At 40.4% G+C, this 17,893-nt stretch overlaps 1 protein-coding gene across 4 annotated transcripts in view; it reads right to left on the minus strand.

Moving 5' to 3' along the window:
* Positions 1 to 10,160: 10,160 nt before the first annotated feature.
* LOC127934255 (kin of IRRE-like protein 3) overlaps positions 10,161 to 17,893 on the minus strand; it is a 201,237-nt gene continuing 193,504 nt past the window's right edge. For all 4 annotated transcript variants that reach the window (XM_052531522.1, XM_052531520.1, XM_052531521.1 and 1 more), the window contains 2 exons: positions 17,266 to 17,352; positions 10,161 to 15,137 (listed from right to left, as the gene is read on the minus strand). In XM_052531522.1, coding sequence (XP_052387482.1) covers positions 14,670 to 15,137; positions 17,266 to 17,352 — 555 coding nt within the window. In that variant the 3' untranslated portion in view covers positions 10,161 to 14,669. The remainder of the gene's footprint in view (positions 15,138 to 17,265; positions 17,353 to 17,893) is intronic.

Raw genomic sequence — 17,893 nt, forward strand, 5'->3', positions numbered from 1 at the left:
TCTAAATTTAAAAAAAAAAAAAATAGGGTTAGTGGGAGCCAATGTCTTCCTGCCTCCTTTGAGCTCATAGAAATTTCACAGTTTTGGTCACGTCCAATTCGAAATGATCAACAATTTTATGAGCAAGCAACTTGTATAGATGGCTTATAGTCCCAACTGTGTTAGTTGTGTTCAACATAAGCTGGAAACCGTGCAAACGTCAAATCAAACTGCATTATGAGTTTACATTGGACTATGAATAATAAAAAAAATAAAATAAAAAAAGTTGTCTCTGTATCTGTGCACATTCCTACTTATTTACTCAAACTCTTCCAGCAACCAATATAAACTTTAATCAAGTCACCATGGAGCTGTTGTGTGAATGTCATGCTGTGATAAACACATTTACGCTACAATACATTTTATTTGTTTTCTTGCAGCATCTCAGACAAGAGACTTTCAATCATAGTGATGTTCAGAGAAGGTGATTATGATAATGCGAGCTAGGATTACTTTCACATCACAAAGGTGCTAAAAGGAGGGTAATTTCAGAGTAATTTAGCCTTTGTCTTAGATGTAATGTTTTCAGAAAACTTCAGAAGACCCTGCATCTCAGATCCAAAACTATGTTGTTATTTATTTCACTAAGAACTTGTTGATTCTCACTTCAGTGTTGAAGTTGAGAGAATCTAAAGGTTTTGATCACCTCTGATGTGTCACTTCCATCCTGCTGATCTTATTATCAGCTTTTTCTTTGTTGTTTGTCATAATCATTGAGCCAAAGCATTCCTGAAGCACATCACTTCTAGACACAAACAAATAACAATGTTCATGAAAGGATTATTCTCTCTCCCTATTTTATTTCTGTATTATAGTTCACATTTAAATCAGCATTGTGATGCTGTGAATTTTGTCGACCCTTGATTAATTGCTTGTGATTTTCCTCATCTTAGTCAGCTGGGATAAAATTGCCAGGCAAATGATTAAATGTAAATACGCATGAAAACGTAAAAATCAAGCAATATTAAAGTCATCTTTCATATATATTTCATATTTTTATGATGTCAGCAATGTTATAAGGCTTCGCTGCAAAAATTATTTTGTAAATAAAACTACGATTATTGGAGTATGTTTCACAAGAAAACACTATTTCAGTCTTTCTACTTCAAAATTGCACTTGAATTGTTATTGTGGTGCTTGCTGTTTCTTTGTTATTCGTTTGAGATATTCTCAAGCAGTTTCAGTTGTTTCAGTTGTCTAGTTGTTTTTACACTATTTTTTTTCAGTGTTTGAATTTATTCATTTTATTTTGGGGAATTATGCAATTTTTTATTTTTATTTTACACATTTATTTTAGATTATTTTAATCATATAACCTATTATAATTAATAATAATATCTTGCCATAATAAAGTAATTATTAATACATATTTATTTATAAATATTTTACAGTACACATCTTTTTTTTTTTTTTTTTTTTTTTTTTTTCTATCTGAAGATGTTACAGATGTCCAACAGTTATAGCTTGGAACTATTTTTAATATAACGGAGAACATCTTTAGTAATTAATGTGTGCATGAATTCTTAGTCAGTCAGTTCTTTAGCCTGTTTTGTCTCTGTAAGAATCAGTGCTTGTCAAGCAACACGTGATTGAAAATGTAATTAAGTTTGTTTTAGTTTTTTTCTAAAAATGGCTTTTCGTTTACATTAAAAGAAAGTATCAATTTAACTTAGTGTACTAATTTCAGATTTCAGGGACAATGTTTTATTATGTTCTTTAAAATGTCTTTTTAATCAATTTGGCAATTAATCACTGGCAGAATAGGATCAGCTCAAAACTCAAAACAATTACGATCATAATGTTTCATAACATAATAAAGCTTGTCTGTGGATCCAGGGCCAGTGGAAAATTATTCAGAAGGAATTAAAATTCATGAGAGTTTGCATTGCTTTTTTCTAAATTAGACAAACAGAGAGAGGTTATTAACAGTCTAATATTGGAAGCTAACGTTTGATCAATCACACTGTCTATAAGGGTGAGTTTAGTCAACATTACTGAAGCAAACAAGAGAAAACCTTAACCTAAAGAAAGGTCATCAGATCGATAATTCATTTAAGATGCTCGGTTGGATTCCGACGGCCGACTGCCAGCAATCAAGAGGGAGGGATTTATCTGTACCCAACATTTAATCCTCAGTCCTGCGGACGCTAGTGACTAAGACATTCGATTTTCACTGCCCCCTTAAAACCAAGACCCATTGTAGGAAAAAGTTATTCAAAAATCATGTTCGGTTTCATACCTTGCTGTTATAACTGTGAACTTCTAGGAGTTGAGATGGAAGACAACCATTGCATTTCTAAATGGGGGTAAAAACTGCTCATTCTATTCCAAGTTGTTGACAATGGCGGTACTAAATAACCACTATTGTGCGCAGTTTTTTTTTTTTTTTCAGGAGAACCCTAATTAAAAATTCACATATTACCAAGACAGATGTTTAGCATCTTCAGGCTTTTGCTGAAACAGCTGTGTTTGAATAAATGACATTGAATGAGAGTTGTATGGCTGTTTGTTTCAGAAACATGATCTTAGTGAAACATCGTTAAAGATGGTTCACGTCTTGTCTTGTTTTTTTTTCTCTCTCTCTTTCAGCTTAATCTGAATAGACTAAAGAGTTTAGCTCCAACTTACTTCAACACAGCTGCCTTACAGTACAGTATGCCTGTACCTCAGTTAGCTGGTTCAGGTGTGTTTAAATAGGGTTGGTGCTAAACTCTGTGGAGACCGGACCCCCAGGACCTAGTTTGGAGACTACTGAACTAAACCACTTATTGGTTGATTTTGTTTGTCTCTATAGTGTTATGAAAACATCATACAACGTACAGTAGGATTGAGATTCGGAGGTACTATCTTTTTGTACAACAAATGGCAGAGAGAGAGTTCCATTTGTGGTGCTAGTTCACTGAAAAATTACATACTTCACTTCAACTGTGATTTTTCATTGTGTAGTTCTGTAGCTTTAATTTGACTGAAAAACAAATAAAGAAACAAATGAAAAACTAAATAAATGAATAAATAAATGTTTGGTTACCAAACAAAGACCTGTGGCTGAAACTCAAATAATTAATGCATTGAACTCATTTATTATAAGCCAAAAAGTGATTTAAAAAAGCAGAGACTTATCATATTCTGATACTGGCTTATTCCGGGCCTTGAGGGAAACTGCTTGCAGATAATTCTCCAGAGGTGTGTTATAGGTCTACAGACTGCAGCTAATGAGTGCCTTTTGTCAAATTAAACTTGAAATCCAATTATAAGGAAACATAATTTTCAACAAAGGGGTGGGTGAATGAAACAAAGGCATCATTTTGTTTATTTTTTTCTGCTAATTTGGATAACTGAAAGTTCCCTTTCAAGGGAACTTTGAACTGCGTCCTCTAGGGGGCGCCATGGGGAACACCTGGTAGTGACCCGTGTCTGAAGCATACATTGAAAAAAAACACCAACTTGTTGGCCGGCAACAGCCTCTGACGTCACTACCAGCGTGACTGTAAACAAGCACCGGGAGAACACTTCATTCTTTTCTCAACTTCACCGACTGTTCTGTTTGAAGAGTGCATCTGAAAGAACTGGTGAGACCGATCTTTCTCTATCATGGCGACTACTAGCAAGCATTTAGACAAACGTGTGCATCCACCCGAAGACACACACGATCTTTGCGTCATTTGTTGGGTGAAGAGCAGGCACGCAATGTCTTTGAGGAGGCAATCTGCGTACATTGTGAGCCTGTTTTTAAAGGAAAAAGCTCTGTTCTTGTTCGTCTCTTTCCGAGGAAGGCGGACGAGAGTGCCTCGAGAGGATGATGTTATATCTTCAACACTATCTGATATTGAGGTTAGTGCTCTGCTGGGTTTTTACCCAGGAAAAGCTGGAGATATTCGAGGATGGTGAAGAAGCTGAGGCTGAGGCCTTCTCAATTCTCCTGCCCTGCGTAGAAGTGTTGGAGGATATGGATCGTGCCACGGCAAAGTTGGACTTGCCATGAAAGTGCGCTAACAAGGTGACGCTGTGAGGCCACAAAAAATTAAAATAAAAAAACTGGATGAGCGTTATCTTTCTCACCACAGCCCTCCAGCTCAGGTGAGAGATCAAATAGAAATGAAAGAGGCTGTTTTCTTCTCACATCCATCGGTTTCGTTACATTTGTACCAGGAAAGTGAAGTGAAAAGTGAAGTGACATTCAGCCAAGTATGGTGACCCATACTCAGAATTTGTGCTCTGCATTTAACCCATCCGAAGTGCACACACACAGAGCAGTGAACACACACACACACACACACTGTGAGCACACACCCGGAGCAGTGGGCAGCCATTTATGCTGCGGCGCCCGGGGAGCAGTTGGGGGTTCGATGCCTTGCTCAAGGGCACCTAAGTTGTGGTATTGAAGGTGGAGAGAGAACTGTACATGCACTCCCCCCACCCACAATTCCGTCCGGCCCGAGACTAGAACCCACAATCCTTCGATTGGGAGTCCAACCCTCTAACCATTAGGCCACGACTTCCCCAAAACTAATATATGTGATTAAGATCTCCTGGTGTTTTCAAAATTCCTTATTTTTTTGTGTTTCGCACAATTTACATCATCTCTGCACTGCAAAGGTATACTGGATTATTGCACTTTCAGGTGTCATAGAAATGCAAACAGACAGAGGTCTTTGAAAATGTATTACAGGGAAAATTTTGATTAAATCAGTAACTGTAAATGCATTACAATAATTTCAGATAATTTATAGTCATTAATTGCAACATTGACTTGTGATAAAACTTAAACATTAAATCTCCATCCCCAAAGTATTAACAGTTCAAATAACTGTTCCTCTTCAGGAACTCGAGCTGCGTCGAACAACGCTTTTGGGAACGCGTTTAGCTTGAGCGACTCTGAATATCATATCCAATCTGTTTTATAGAAGAGTGTGACATCACGGGCGGGGTGACGTAAGCAACCAGGAAGCTATAAAGGCACGAGTATTTCAGCAAGCACTCTGTGTGTGCATGTCATTCTGTCTTGTCAGTCTTATTTATTGTTGTTTGTCACTATTAGCTCCTGTGACGATCGTGTACCAGAGAGACACAGGTAGAGAGAGAGATCCAATAGCAGGTGCCTTTATTGATGGGTAATCCAAATCGTAGTGAGACACACACCAAGGTCAAAATCAAAAAGACAGTCCAAAATAAACAAACAAAGGAAAGGGACAGGAAAGGGAACTAGGAAAACGAAAGGACTCGGAGGACGAGCAGACCAAGAAGAATCTCGGGAGACGAGAATGCTGGATAAACGAAGGGTAAGGACTCCATACAAACAACAGGAACAGACTGGTATTTATAGGGAGGCTAATGACAATAAAGTGACTGCACCTGGTGCAATTAACAGGAGTGCAATTACTGTGATGACAAGACTAGAGGAATTCTAGTGTCTACGTTGAAGTGCCTAAAGGGAATTGAGCCCACTAGTGGACACCCAGGGAAACAGAGACTAGACAGCGTGACAGCTCCTCAAAGAGTAAGCAATAGTCAAAGAGCAAATCTAAGACGAGACATCTGAAAGGCGAATCCAGATAGTGTTTGAGATTGTGTGTTCATCATGAGTGGTAATACACGGTCTGTGTGCGGTCTGCCTGGGATTGAGGCACGCTGTTTTGGCTCTTGAGGGAGCCAACTGCCTGCACTGGTACAAGCCAGTGTGGATGCTTTGGTTTCTACAGCCGGTATTTCACAGTTCCAAAGAAGGATGGGGGGTTGCATCCAATTATAAACTTGAGGTTCATAAATTGTTCAGTTATGATATTGAAGTTCAAAATGCTCACGATCAAGCATGTTGTAGGTCAGATTAGGTCTGAGGACTGGTCTGTCACAATATATCTCAAAGATGCATACTTCCACATATCCATCCTTCTACAACACAGGAAGTTTCTGAGATTCCCTTTCGGGGGCGAAGCCTACCAATATTGAGTACTTACCTTCGGCCTTGCTCTCTCACCCCGCAAGTTCACAAAATGTGTAGATGCGGCTCTGGTTCCCCTGCGTATGCAGGGCATCCGCATTCTCAACTATTGGTTGACTTTAGCTCAGTCAGAGCAGGTTGCGGCTCGGCATCGAGATGTCGTTCTCGCACATATGGGGGAGCTGAATGGCAAGAAAAAAAAAAGTGACGTGACATTCAGCCAAGTATGGTGACCCATACTCAGAATTTCTGCTCTGCATTTAACCCATCCGAAGTGCACACACACAGAGCAGTGAACACACACACACTGTGAACACACACCCAGAGCAGTGGGCAGCCATTTATGCTGCAGCTGGGGGGTTCGATGCCTTGCTCAAGGGCACCTAAGTCGTGGTATTGAAGGTGGAAAGAGAACTGTACATGCACTCCCCCCACCTACCGGTCCGGGACTAGAACTCACAACCTTTCGATTGGGAGTCCAACTCTCTTACCATTAGGCCACAACTTCCCACAAAGAGTGTACTTTCTCTGGTTCAGAGAACCACCTATCTAGGTGTAGTATGGGATTCGACCGAGATGCAGGCACGATTGTCCCCTGCTCGTATCGAGTCGATCCTCATCTCAGTCGAGAGAGTCAAAGAAGGCCAGTCACTTACTGTCCAAAAAATTTCAGAGATTGTTAGGTCTGATGGCAGCTGTGTCCAACGTGATACCTCTTGACCTGCTGTACATGAGACACCTACAGTGCTGGCTCAAGACCAAGGGATTTTCCCAGAGGAGCAATCCACTTCGAACTATCAAGGTCACACGGCGCTGCCTCCGTTCCTTAGACATGTGGAAGAAACCTTGGTTCTTGAATCAGGGCCCGGTGCTGGGAGCTCCTTGTCGCTGTGTAATACTAGCGACAGATGCATCCCTCACTGGCTGGGGTGCAGTCATGAGTGGCCACCCTGCCCGTGGTCTGTGGAGTGGTCGCCATCTGACATGGCATATCAATTGTCTAGAAATGCTAGCAGTTTATCTTGCACTGAAGCACTGTCTCCCAGACCTAAGGGGTTACCATGTGTTGGTTTGCACCGACAACACATCAGTGGTCTCTTACATCAACCACCAGGGAGGTCTGCGTTCGCGCCCCTTGTACAAGCTGGCGCACCAGATCCTTGTGTGGTCCCAGAGCAAACTCCTCTCGTTAAGAGTAGTATATATTCCTGGGAAACTAAATGTGTGAGCAGACATACTGTCGAGGCAGGGGCCGAGGCCTGGGGAATAGAGGCTTCACCCCGAGGTGGTGAGCATATATGGAGAGTTTTTGCAGGGCTCAAGTAGACCTTTTTGCGACTTAAGAGACATCATAATGTCCCCTTTGGTTCTCTCTAGTTCATCCAGCTCCCCTGGGACTGGACACTATGGTACAGACCTGGCCGATGCTTCGTCTGTACGCCTTTCCCCCTATTGCTCTGCTCCCGGGAGTTCTGGCGAGATTATGCTGGGATGGGGTCCGTCTGTTAATAGGGGCCTCGTTCTGGCCGGGCCGAGTATGGTTCGCAGACCTGGTGATGCTCCTCGATGGCTCTCCATGGGAGATACCGATCAGGACAGAGCTACTCTCACAGGTGCAGGGCATGATAATTCACCTTCGCCCCGAGTTGTGGAAGCTGTGGTGTGGCCCCTGAGGGGGCACAACTATTAGCAGCTGGTCTCTCAACCGAGGTTGTTGAGACCCTCCTCCAATCCAGAGCTCCCTCAATGAGGAAACTGTATGCCTTGAGGTGGAAACTCTTCACCTCATGGTGCAGAGACTGCCAGGTAAACCCAGCAAACTGCCCAGTTGGTACAGTTCTGGAATTCCTACAGGCCAGACTCTCTGCAGGGTTGACCCACTCCACGTTGGAGGTTTTACGTCGCGGCCATTGCGGCCTACCACGCCCTTCTCGATGGCCAGTCTTTGGGAAGACACCCCTTAGTTACACGTTTCCTCCGTGGTTCGCTGAGGCTGAGACCTCCAGTACGGTCCCGTGTTCCTCCCTGGGACTTGGGTGTGGTGTTAGAGACTCTCTGCAAATCTCCATTCAAACAGATTCAAGATATCTCGCAGAAATCTGAGTCTTAAAACCGCCTTTCTGTTGGCCATTACCTCTCTGAAGAGAGTAGGAGGTTTACAGGCCCTCTCAGTGGCCCCTACATATTTTGATTTTGCACCTGGCATGACCAAAGTGTTCATGTACCCTCGAGCGGGATATGTTCCTAAGGTGCCCTCTATCACACCACAACCTGTAGTGCTGCAGGCCTTCTGTTCTCCTCCCTTTCGGGAGCCTGACCAAGAGAAGCTAAATTGTGTGTGCCCAGGTCGAGCGCTGGATGCATACAACCACAGAGCTGCCCTGTGGAGAAAAACGGACCAATTTCTTGTATGCTGCGGTCCCCCAAGAGGGGTTCCAGCTTCTAAGCAGACCTTTAGTCATTGGATAGTTGAGACTATAAACGCCACTTTGAGTCCTCTGGTCGTCCCCCGCTGTAGGGAGCCAAGGCTCACTCTACACGGTGTAAGGCGGCCTCCAAGGCCTTTCTAGCAGGTGTGTCCATGCTGGACATCTGCAATGCTGCAGGGTGGTCCACGACTCCTACTTTTGCAAGATTCTATGGCTTAGATATCCCAGTCACTCCAGGCACTTCAGTCCTCTCGTCCTAAGCTGTGCTCCTCGGATACACACTAGGCAGGGGTTTGGTAGTCTGGCAGTGTTGGTACTCATTCCCCAAAGCGTTGTTTGACACAGCTAGAGTTCCTGAATATAAACGTCTCTAGGTTACATATGTAACCCTAGTTCCTCGAGGGAAAGAGAGGTTGCGTCTCGAGGCCATACCCCCGGCACCCCTGCCGGTGCTTGCTATTCCTCGAAACTGAAGCCAGCTGTGCAGCTTGTGCCTTTATAGCTTCCTGGTCGCTTACGTCACCCCGCCCGTGACGTCACACTCTTCTATAAAACAGATTGGATTTGATATCCAGAGTTGTCACGCATTCCCCAAACGCATTCCCCAAAGCGTTGTTCGATGCAGCGTCTCGTTCCCTTGAGGAACTAGGGTTACATACGTAACCTAGAGACGTTTTCTGGATTAAATAAATTACTCTAAATCAAAACCATTTCATATAAAATCATTAAGATACACTTTAAGTACTTTTATTTTTTTATCTGAATTATGCTAATGCACCTTCTGAAATAATTTTAAACCCATAACAGCTGGTTGCATTACTCAGCCAATCCTGTATCATCCATCACCCCAGTCAACAGGATCAGCAGCCAATCAAATTACAGCCGATTCATTTGTCCATCTATCCAAATAGCTAGGCTACAAACGGAATGACCAAAATCAGACTGTTAAAACTGACGGTGATGCAGAGAGACTGAGGAAGCACTGCAATGCACACACCATTTAAAATAATAGTTAATAAAAATAAAAAAAATGCTGTAAATGCACTCACTCTCAGGTCATCTAAGAAGTAGATAATTTTATTTCCTCTTGGGAACTAACTTGGAGAAGCATTGGCTTTCCATCACTTGCTCACCAATGGATGCTTTGCAGTGAATGAGTGCCATCAGAGTCCAAACACAGAGAACATCACAATAGTCCACAAGTTATCCACAGCACTCCAGTCCATCAGTTAATATCTGGAGAAGTGAAAAGCATCATGTTTGTAAGAAACAAATCATCATTAATTTGTTTAATTTGTTAATGTTAATACAAACATTAATTTTGTTTGTTAATATAATTAAAATAAAATAATATAGTGATTAAAATAAAATGAATGATTAATTTGGTTCTTACGAACACGTAACGTTTTACTTCATAAGGCATTATTGATGGACTGGAGTGGATTACTTGTGGATCATTGTGAAGTTTTTATCAGCTGTGTGGACTCTCATTCAGACAGCAACCAATCACTGCAGAGCATCTACTGGTGAGCAAGTGATGCAATGCTACATTTCTTCAAATTTGATCAGATGAAGAAACTCTTGTGACATAATGTTCAGCAATGGAATGCACTTAAAATGAATGGGATTGGAAGTTTCACTTGTTAAATATAGATTTGGCTTTTAATTTGCATAGACGTTGAGGTACTTTGATACCGGCACACGCAAATGCACACGGACACATAATTGGTTTAAATAAAGACATCAAGCAAAACTCTTTTTGCAATGGTTTTCAATTTTCTTTCAGAAATATACAGAGCCAAAGCATCATAAGATCATGGACCATTACAGGTAAAATACATCTTTTTAATGCTTTTACTGATAGAGAGAGTCTCACTGCAAGAAAGAATAGATAAAATAAAAAAGTGGTTAATCTTCTTTTATAATGCCATTACATTACAGTATAATAACTTCAGAACTGCTGGATCGATTTTCTCGACCTCTGTGCACACACCATCTTTGTTTCGGCAGTAGCATGTCACATGAAGACTAACAAGATATTGTCTTGTGATGAAGAAAGTGCTTGGGACAGGAAGAAATGACTCAATTGACACAAACCATTCAGAAAGAGCTGCCCATCACTGTACATAATGATATTTTCTTCTCTTTTACGTACTGAACATTTAACAAAGCAAATATCATAAATGCAATGCACTCGTTGCAAACAGAAATGATTACACATTTCGCCTATGCAGCCTTGACTGTAACCATCCTCTAACAACTCTAACACTTGCTCTGGGATCGTCATAATGGGGAGGCCTATATAAAACAGTATCTTTGAGAGAGGGGAATTTATAACATTTCATCAGCCAGTAGCCTGCCTGGCTGTGCTGAAATGTCAGGGGAGAAATGTAAAAGCCATAAATGTGGTCTGCTGTCTGTGGCTGGCAATGACCCTGTCCTATCATACAGAGTGGTATTTGTACATCTGTTTGGTTTGGTTGTAAGTGCATGACCATCCGGGGCCATAAAACGGGCAAGACTTGCAGTCCAGTGTGAGAAGGGATTGAAACTCACCAGTGCTGTGTGATAAGAAAAGTACACAGGCTACAAAAAAGTATGGAGAGCTACTCAAAAAACAACAGCCATAATCCAATCCAATGTTTGCTTACAGACGCCATGTTCATTCAAGCACATAGCAGCCTCTTTACATGGATAGTGAATTGTTTTTATTTTATTTTTTTGGTGGGGTGGGGGTTGAGACTTGACTAGTCCATATGGTATAATTTATGTTCATGTGAAATAATAAATATCCATATGGCTGTATTAGCATTTCAAAGTAGGAATGAATGCAGTGGCAGAAGGAATGGTATAGTAGCTGCCCTTGATTTGCATTATGTCTGGATTTATTGGTAACTCTAATTTAATGTTAACTAAAATGATTAACATTGAATGCAATTTAAATCTGAAGTGTGTAATTTCTATGCAACACGTGACACAGAGCAGAATTGCAAATATGACTATTTTCAAACAGGTTTCCTCTCTCGTCCTCATCTGTTGTTAGACAAAATAACAGTGAGACACGCCTCCAAACTAATGCCATTGCTTGAGCTATTTTTGCTAAGCGTGGCTGGCCAGGATTCAAACAAACAGAGAAATGTTTTGTTACACACTGCTTACAATTCTCTCTGCTTATTACCATGTAGTACAGGATATTCATTTTAACATGGAGAAATCCACACTTTGGCTCCTGAAAATTAAATTTGATAATACCATGACTTGAGAATTATGTTTTGGCATTTTCTGTATTTACAGGGTACCTAAATATATCTTCAATATTGATTTATGCTCAGCTCAGGTTATTCCTCTCACTCGCAAACAGCAATTTCTGGTCAATCTCACTAAAATTATTTCTCCAGAAATCACAAAATGGTCAAAAGGTGTAGAAACCCTGGATATAAATCAGTGCACATTGCAAGCTGAATTGTTGTGTGTTGGGAGATTTCTATAAGTCCATATATTTTAATTTCACCTTGCAGGAAACAGTTATCGATAACAGAAAGATAGGGCAAGGTGAGAAACATATGGACATTTAATTTGAAACATTTATCTGCCTATGGCTATAGCATTGGTTATGCCCAGAGTCAAAAACATAAAATAAAATGTAATATGTAAAATAAATGTGATCTTGTGTACAGTATCAACAGTGTTATTTGATTTCTGCACTTCATCATTGAATCTGACTAAAGAACAAAGCAAAGTAACTTCAAATTTACACACAGAGAACATGAGGTATTTATATACAGTGTAGTAAGGACTGAGCTGCATTATCAGCACTGAAACAGGCCTTTTCGTGTTTAAACCCCACAATGGGCACCAATCCATTTGTAAAATTAGACTTATCCAACAGCACTCATGTATGAAACCCATTGAAATGCCACAAATATAATCATATGTAAAGTGCTTACAGCACCGACTGACTCAGCAGCATCACACCTCACAGTTAGTGGGTTGAAGGGAGGGACTGTTAGGTCAGAACAAATCAGAACTCTTCCTCTTCCCTATGCTGTTCAAGTGAGAGATGCCACAGTTCCCCCTGCTTGTTTATATGAGGGATTATCTCTGGTCATATTTCTGTTTATGAGCGAGGATGAATGGAAGATAAGTTGAATGGTAGGTACGTTGAAGAGGAGATAAAGCTTTGATAAGCAAAATACACTTATAGCATTCACGCCCAATCTGTTTCTCCAATCATAAGTCAGGACTGGAGCCGTTAGTCAATTAAATGTAGGTTCAGAACGTCATATAACCCAGTGTAAACTTTGGCAGCGAAAAAGGATGTCGGTATCACTGGATGTAAGCACAGTTGGTACTCATACTGGGATGAGCCTGAACCTTGTTAAAAGGGGTCAGTGGAAATTTCATACAATTACGCCCCTTAATATAACACCACATAGATAATGGCGGTACTCTTCCCTAGCACTTGAAGCATGTTGCCATAATTATGACTTTTTTTTTGGCAGCCTGAACATTTCTCCCCAGGACAGCAATGACCAAAATGCAGAATGAATTGGGAAATGGAGCAGATAATCTAATCAATCAAATGCATCCATTACTTTTGGCAAAGCAAGTGGGTCAGCATCATTGGCACTGTAGCTTAAGCCAAGAAGCCCTGCAAGAGTTATACTTTCAGAACAGCTGGAGCTTCAACTCTTTCCAAAGGTTTTGTCACTTTAACTGGCCGAATGTCTCTAGTTTCCAGGTTTTCATTCACCATGACATTCTGGGTAGTCTGTGTCTTTCTGCTCATCATACATAGTTTGCAATGCTAGCTCAATTGATATTAGCTTGATTTCAGTATTCTGATTAAAGTCTAAGAGTGATTTTACTTTACAAGAGTCGAGTGTAGAAGTGCTTGAGTTATCAGTAGTCACATATGTTGCAATTTCAGTACTGTAAACCAAAAGACAAAGGAAGAAAAAAGTAAACAACAAAACAACATACATGTACATAAAGCATGGACACCCATACTCCACTCAAAACACATGTACAAAAATGGCTCACTTATAACAGTGAGGGTAATCAATTCTGTACAGTCCAATGGCACTCCACGTAAACTAAATTTGTGTCCTGCAAGAAACAAGGAGTTTGAAAAATATATATAGCGTATGTAACAATCCCAGATTGATTTAAATTAATCAAAATAAAAAAAAAAGTGTTATAATTCAACTTTACAAAGCAGGACACAGGATATAGTGCATCTTTTTGAAATCCAAACATCATTGTTCCGAACATTGGCACATGATTCACATCAAACCCAAATCAACCGTTTTCGGAAATAAAAGTATTTAAAAAAAAGAGAAAACCCATCCTCTCATAAACACATAACTAAACAAGATTACATCATCTTTCTAGTTCCCAGTGCAAGTCCAATTCATGTTTTAAATCCATGTTGATAAAATACTGAAACTAAAGAGTGTTCAGAAAGAAAGACAAAGTACACAAATATAGATTCTCTCTAAATTGTAATCCAACAGCTCAGAGCCACATCTCACATTTGTATGTCAGACTAACCTTTGTCAGAAGGGTCAGAATCCAAAGATTTGGACTGACTTTAGTTGTTAATTCAGTTCGTTCATTGCTTTCTATCACCCCCCCCCCCATGTCCTTTTATTTTATTTTATGTCTCAGTTGTTTAGCTAGCTGTGGTAGAGGAATTGAGAAAAGTTACATACAACTTTGACAGTTGTGCTTTAATGTACAGGAGCAACAGGACATTGTCCTTCAGTAGTGGAGAGGAGTGAATGGACTACAGAGGTATGGAGTGTAGCCTTCTTCAACTCTCTTCGAAGAGTTCACTTGAGCATCGTTGCTATGCTTTGTTTGAGGGGGGCATTCATTCAGAGCTTTTTCAAAGTTACTGGAACGACAGCAAGGACACTAGGTCTGTTCAGGGTCTTGTGTCTTTCTCCATTGGCATGTAACATCACTGTCGTACACTGTTGTTTGGAGGAATGTTTTGGCTCAGAGATTTAGGGCATTCGGAAGGGTGAAGAAAAGGTTCTAAAAAAGTTAAGGCTTTTCAAAGCTGTTAATAAGATTTTGACAATGAGGAAATTCACATATATCAAAGAAAAAGCTAAATAATTGGAGGATAAAATGAAATTGGTGTACTAGATGTGCTTGAACTGGTTCCTGATTCGCATCTGTGGGGTTGGGGGGATTCAATCCCCTTTGGCCAACCCCAGCGCTGGATTCCTCTGTCTTCTGTCCATCTCCTGCAGTCAGACGTGGGTCTGCATGCGTTTCTGCAGTGGCCGCGTGAGGTCTGAGTTCTGGGACGATGACTGAGAGTAATGGGACGAGGAGGAGGCTGATGCCTTGCTGTCCTTGTCGAACTGCACGTAGCCATCCTGCTTGCTGTAACTGCTGGCGCTGCTATCGCACTGTGTGTCCAGGAAAGAGCTGGAGTCGCTCATCGATCCTCGCTGGAATTCTCGCTCGCAAAGCTCGATGGAACTGCTGCCCATGCCCAGCACGAACCGCTGGCTGTAGTCGTATAGGCGGTTGGGTCCAGCACCCAAGGTAGAGTAGATGTTAGTGAAAGACATTCCTGTGGGAACCCGCTGCTTGCCAGTGGTGGCTGTGGCTGGGTCTCGGTGGAGCTCTGTGGTCTGGTTTCCAGCCAGCGTGGTTGGGGTGCCATGATGCTCCTTAAAGGTGTTCACACTGTAGTATCCATTAGTGGGGTCCTTTGAGGAAAAATGCATTTACAGTCAATGTCAATGAGCACATATACACTAGTTTTATGACAAAAAAAACACTGACAGGGAACTGATACCAGAGGAAAGCTGTGCAAACTTGCAATAACTAGTTTGACTACTTAGCAGTCAACCAAATGGTAATCAGTCTTACTTTTCGGATTCAAATTAGACCAATCTATGTTTTTATGGAACTGGTTTTGAAAAGTCATGACCAGTCTTGCATGATTAAAAATAGATGACTAACTTTTAAGACTAGCTTAAGCAGTTTCTGCAACCGGCAAATGAAGCAATTAATTTAAAAGAGTTCCTAATATCTGAATTACTGGTGAGGAGCTCTCTATTAAGCAAATAAGCATCAATGCAATGCAGCATCTTTCAGTTGGAGGACATGCACAGATGCATACAATTGAATGGGATTGACTACTAGACACCAAATGCAGTTGGTAACCTCCAGCAATCCACGTCACTGTCAGTGTGAATGCTCCTTAAGTCTGTTATGATGCATTTCAAAGCTCCTATACTCATGAACATCTTATAAACATACATTATCTGAAACTTTTGAATACCCTACAGTATGTCATATTTTGGAAATTTCAATGGTTTTTGTTCTGCTGTCAGACAATTAAAAAGTCTTTACATGATTATACTCCTCCCTATTTAGATAAACAGATGACCATGAGGAGTTTAGCTTAATTTTTTATTATAAAGACACATTTTGTGATTTTATCTAATTCTAACTGAATACTTATGTGTTATTCCCATGCAATCTTGGCTAAATATTTTGCTAATTATTATATATTTATTATATACTTGTATCTGGTGTCCTTTGAGAAACTCAAACCTCTACAGATAGCAAGGTCTTTGTTTGCAGAATTTTTTTTCTTTTTTTTTTTCTTTTTTTTTTCATAAATGCTTCCATATTAATTATTTGACCTATATCTAACACCATGAACTAAAGCTAAATTTCTTGACAACAGCTATGCATGCAGAATATTCATTTCCTTTCTTTAGTATCTTACTTCTGTTTCAAAACAGTAATAAAAGCAAGAATGCAAATATAAAACAAAGGTAAGAAACAAAGTGACACTTCTTAGCAGTAATTTCAAAATGTCATTATCAGCTAATTAAGCAGAACCTTGATAGACAATGTTGTTGTTAATCTGCACTTTTCAGCTTTAACTGGACTTTAGATTCATGGCTTTTTAAATCCATCACAGAAAGAAATAATCAAAGTGAAGGAACTTGATTTCATGGCTGCTTTCGTTGACGTGGTGTTATATCTGCACAGTTGCTAAGAAGCAAAACACCTGCCATGATGTGGATGTGAATGCCATTTTGAGCCGATGCACAGGCCATATCCCACAGGGTAGAGGTGATAATCACCATTAGGTGACTTCTCTATTGAGAACGTGAGAAAGGCATCAGGCAGGTTTTATCAGGCGACAGGGATTGTGTGCACTACATATCTGTATGGAGATTTTGCTTTGTGAGGAATTTGGGTTACAATTTACTTCTATAGTAGACATTAGATATTGTACTATCTATAAGTAACTACATGTCAGCTAACATGTTTTTTGGAACTGCAACCGTTTACACATGATATTAAGATGCATTTTGGTAGAATGGAACATAATATATGAAGGACACATTCTCATTTATACCTGGTGCTTTAAACCATTGCTTATGTCCCTTTTCATTTGTACACATAGCCTTTCAAAGTATAATCCATTTGAGGTGACCACCAAAACAGGTGGTCTATACATGCACTCTAGAAAGCTTCATCTTTGTGTCTGGGCAAAGTTATGACTGATACAAAGCAAACACAGATACAAAAAATAGGATGGTGCACATACTAAAAATCTGAGTATACTTCGACCTTAAGTCGACATGTATTCTGATAGTCAATAGAAACTTATACTCTAATGAGTGCTTGTTGACATGTAGTTGCAAAATGACTCATAGTTAGTTGAATGTCAAAATAAAGTGTTACCAGAAATTATTTGCTAATGACAGTAACAATATGAAACAAATCACAATTACATTGAAGATGTTTTAGTGGGGTGTCATATATTTAAGAGCCTCTCTCTTTCTTACGTCAAATCCCATTGAGACATACCTTGATGTGCTGATACTCTTTCTCCTCTTCCTGAAGTACCTCAAGCTGCTTCAGAACAGACTCCTGCTGAAACTCTCCCCGTTCAATCTGTGGCAAATAACAGATACGTTCACACATTTGAATCTGGGTTAATCTCACTATGTGAGCTTTGGTACTCGTAAATGCTAAAAGATATTCCAAAAGGAAAGCTAGGACAACTGGGGCAATTTCCTGTGAATGATCTTCGTGTCATTATCAAAAATTTGCAATACAGCAACATCTTTGTTCTCTCTTTTTTTGTCTGAAGACTTATACTGTGGTGTGTTTTACATCTTAAGCCCACACAGAACTCTGATTCTGGAGCTCGGAGGCTTGAGTGACAATGAGAGAAATTTCCAGAGCTCGTGGCAGCATGTGTTTTGACAGAAGTTCACCAAGGGCTCCAGGAGAAAAGGGCCACTTGCTCACTGGAATCTCTATGGTTAAATCCACTCTTATGTCCTCCCAGGAAATGCAGACTGGGGGCTAAATATAGGCATGCTGGCCAGCGGGGTTCTCACACTTACGCTGAATTATTCATGGGTTTGATGTTAACAGTGGCGAGGGAGATAGGCGCTATTAGTGTTGAGGTGGGGATGATTAGCATTCA

This window comes from Carassius gibelio, chromosome A18 (genome assembly GCF_023724105.1).
Source record: "Carassius gibelio isolate Cgi1373 ecotype wild population from Czech Republic chromosome A18, carGib1.2-hapl.c, whole genome shotgun sequence".
Taxonomy (NCBI): Eukaryota; Metazoa; Chordata; class Actinopteri; order Cypriniformes; family Cyprinidae; genus Carassius; species Carassius gibelio.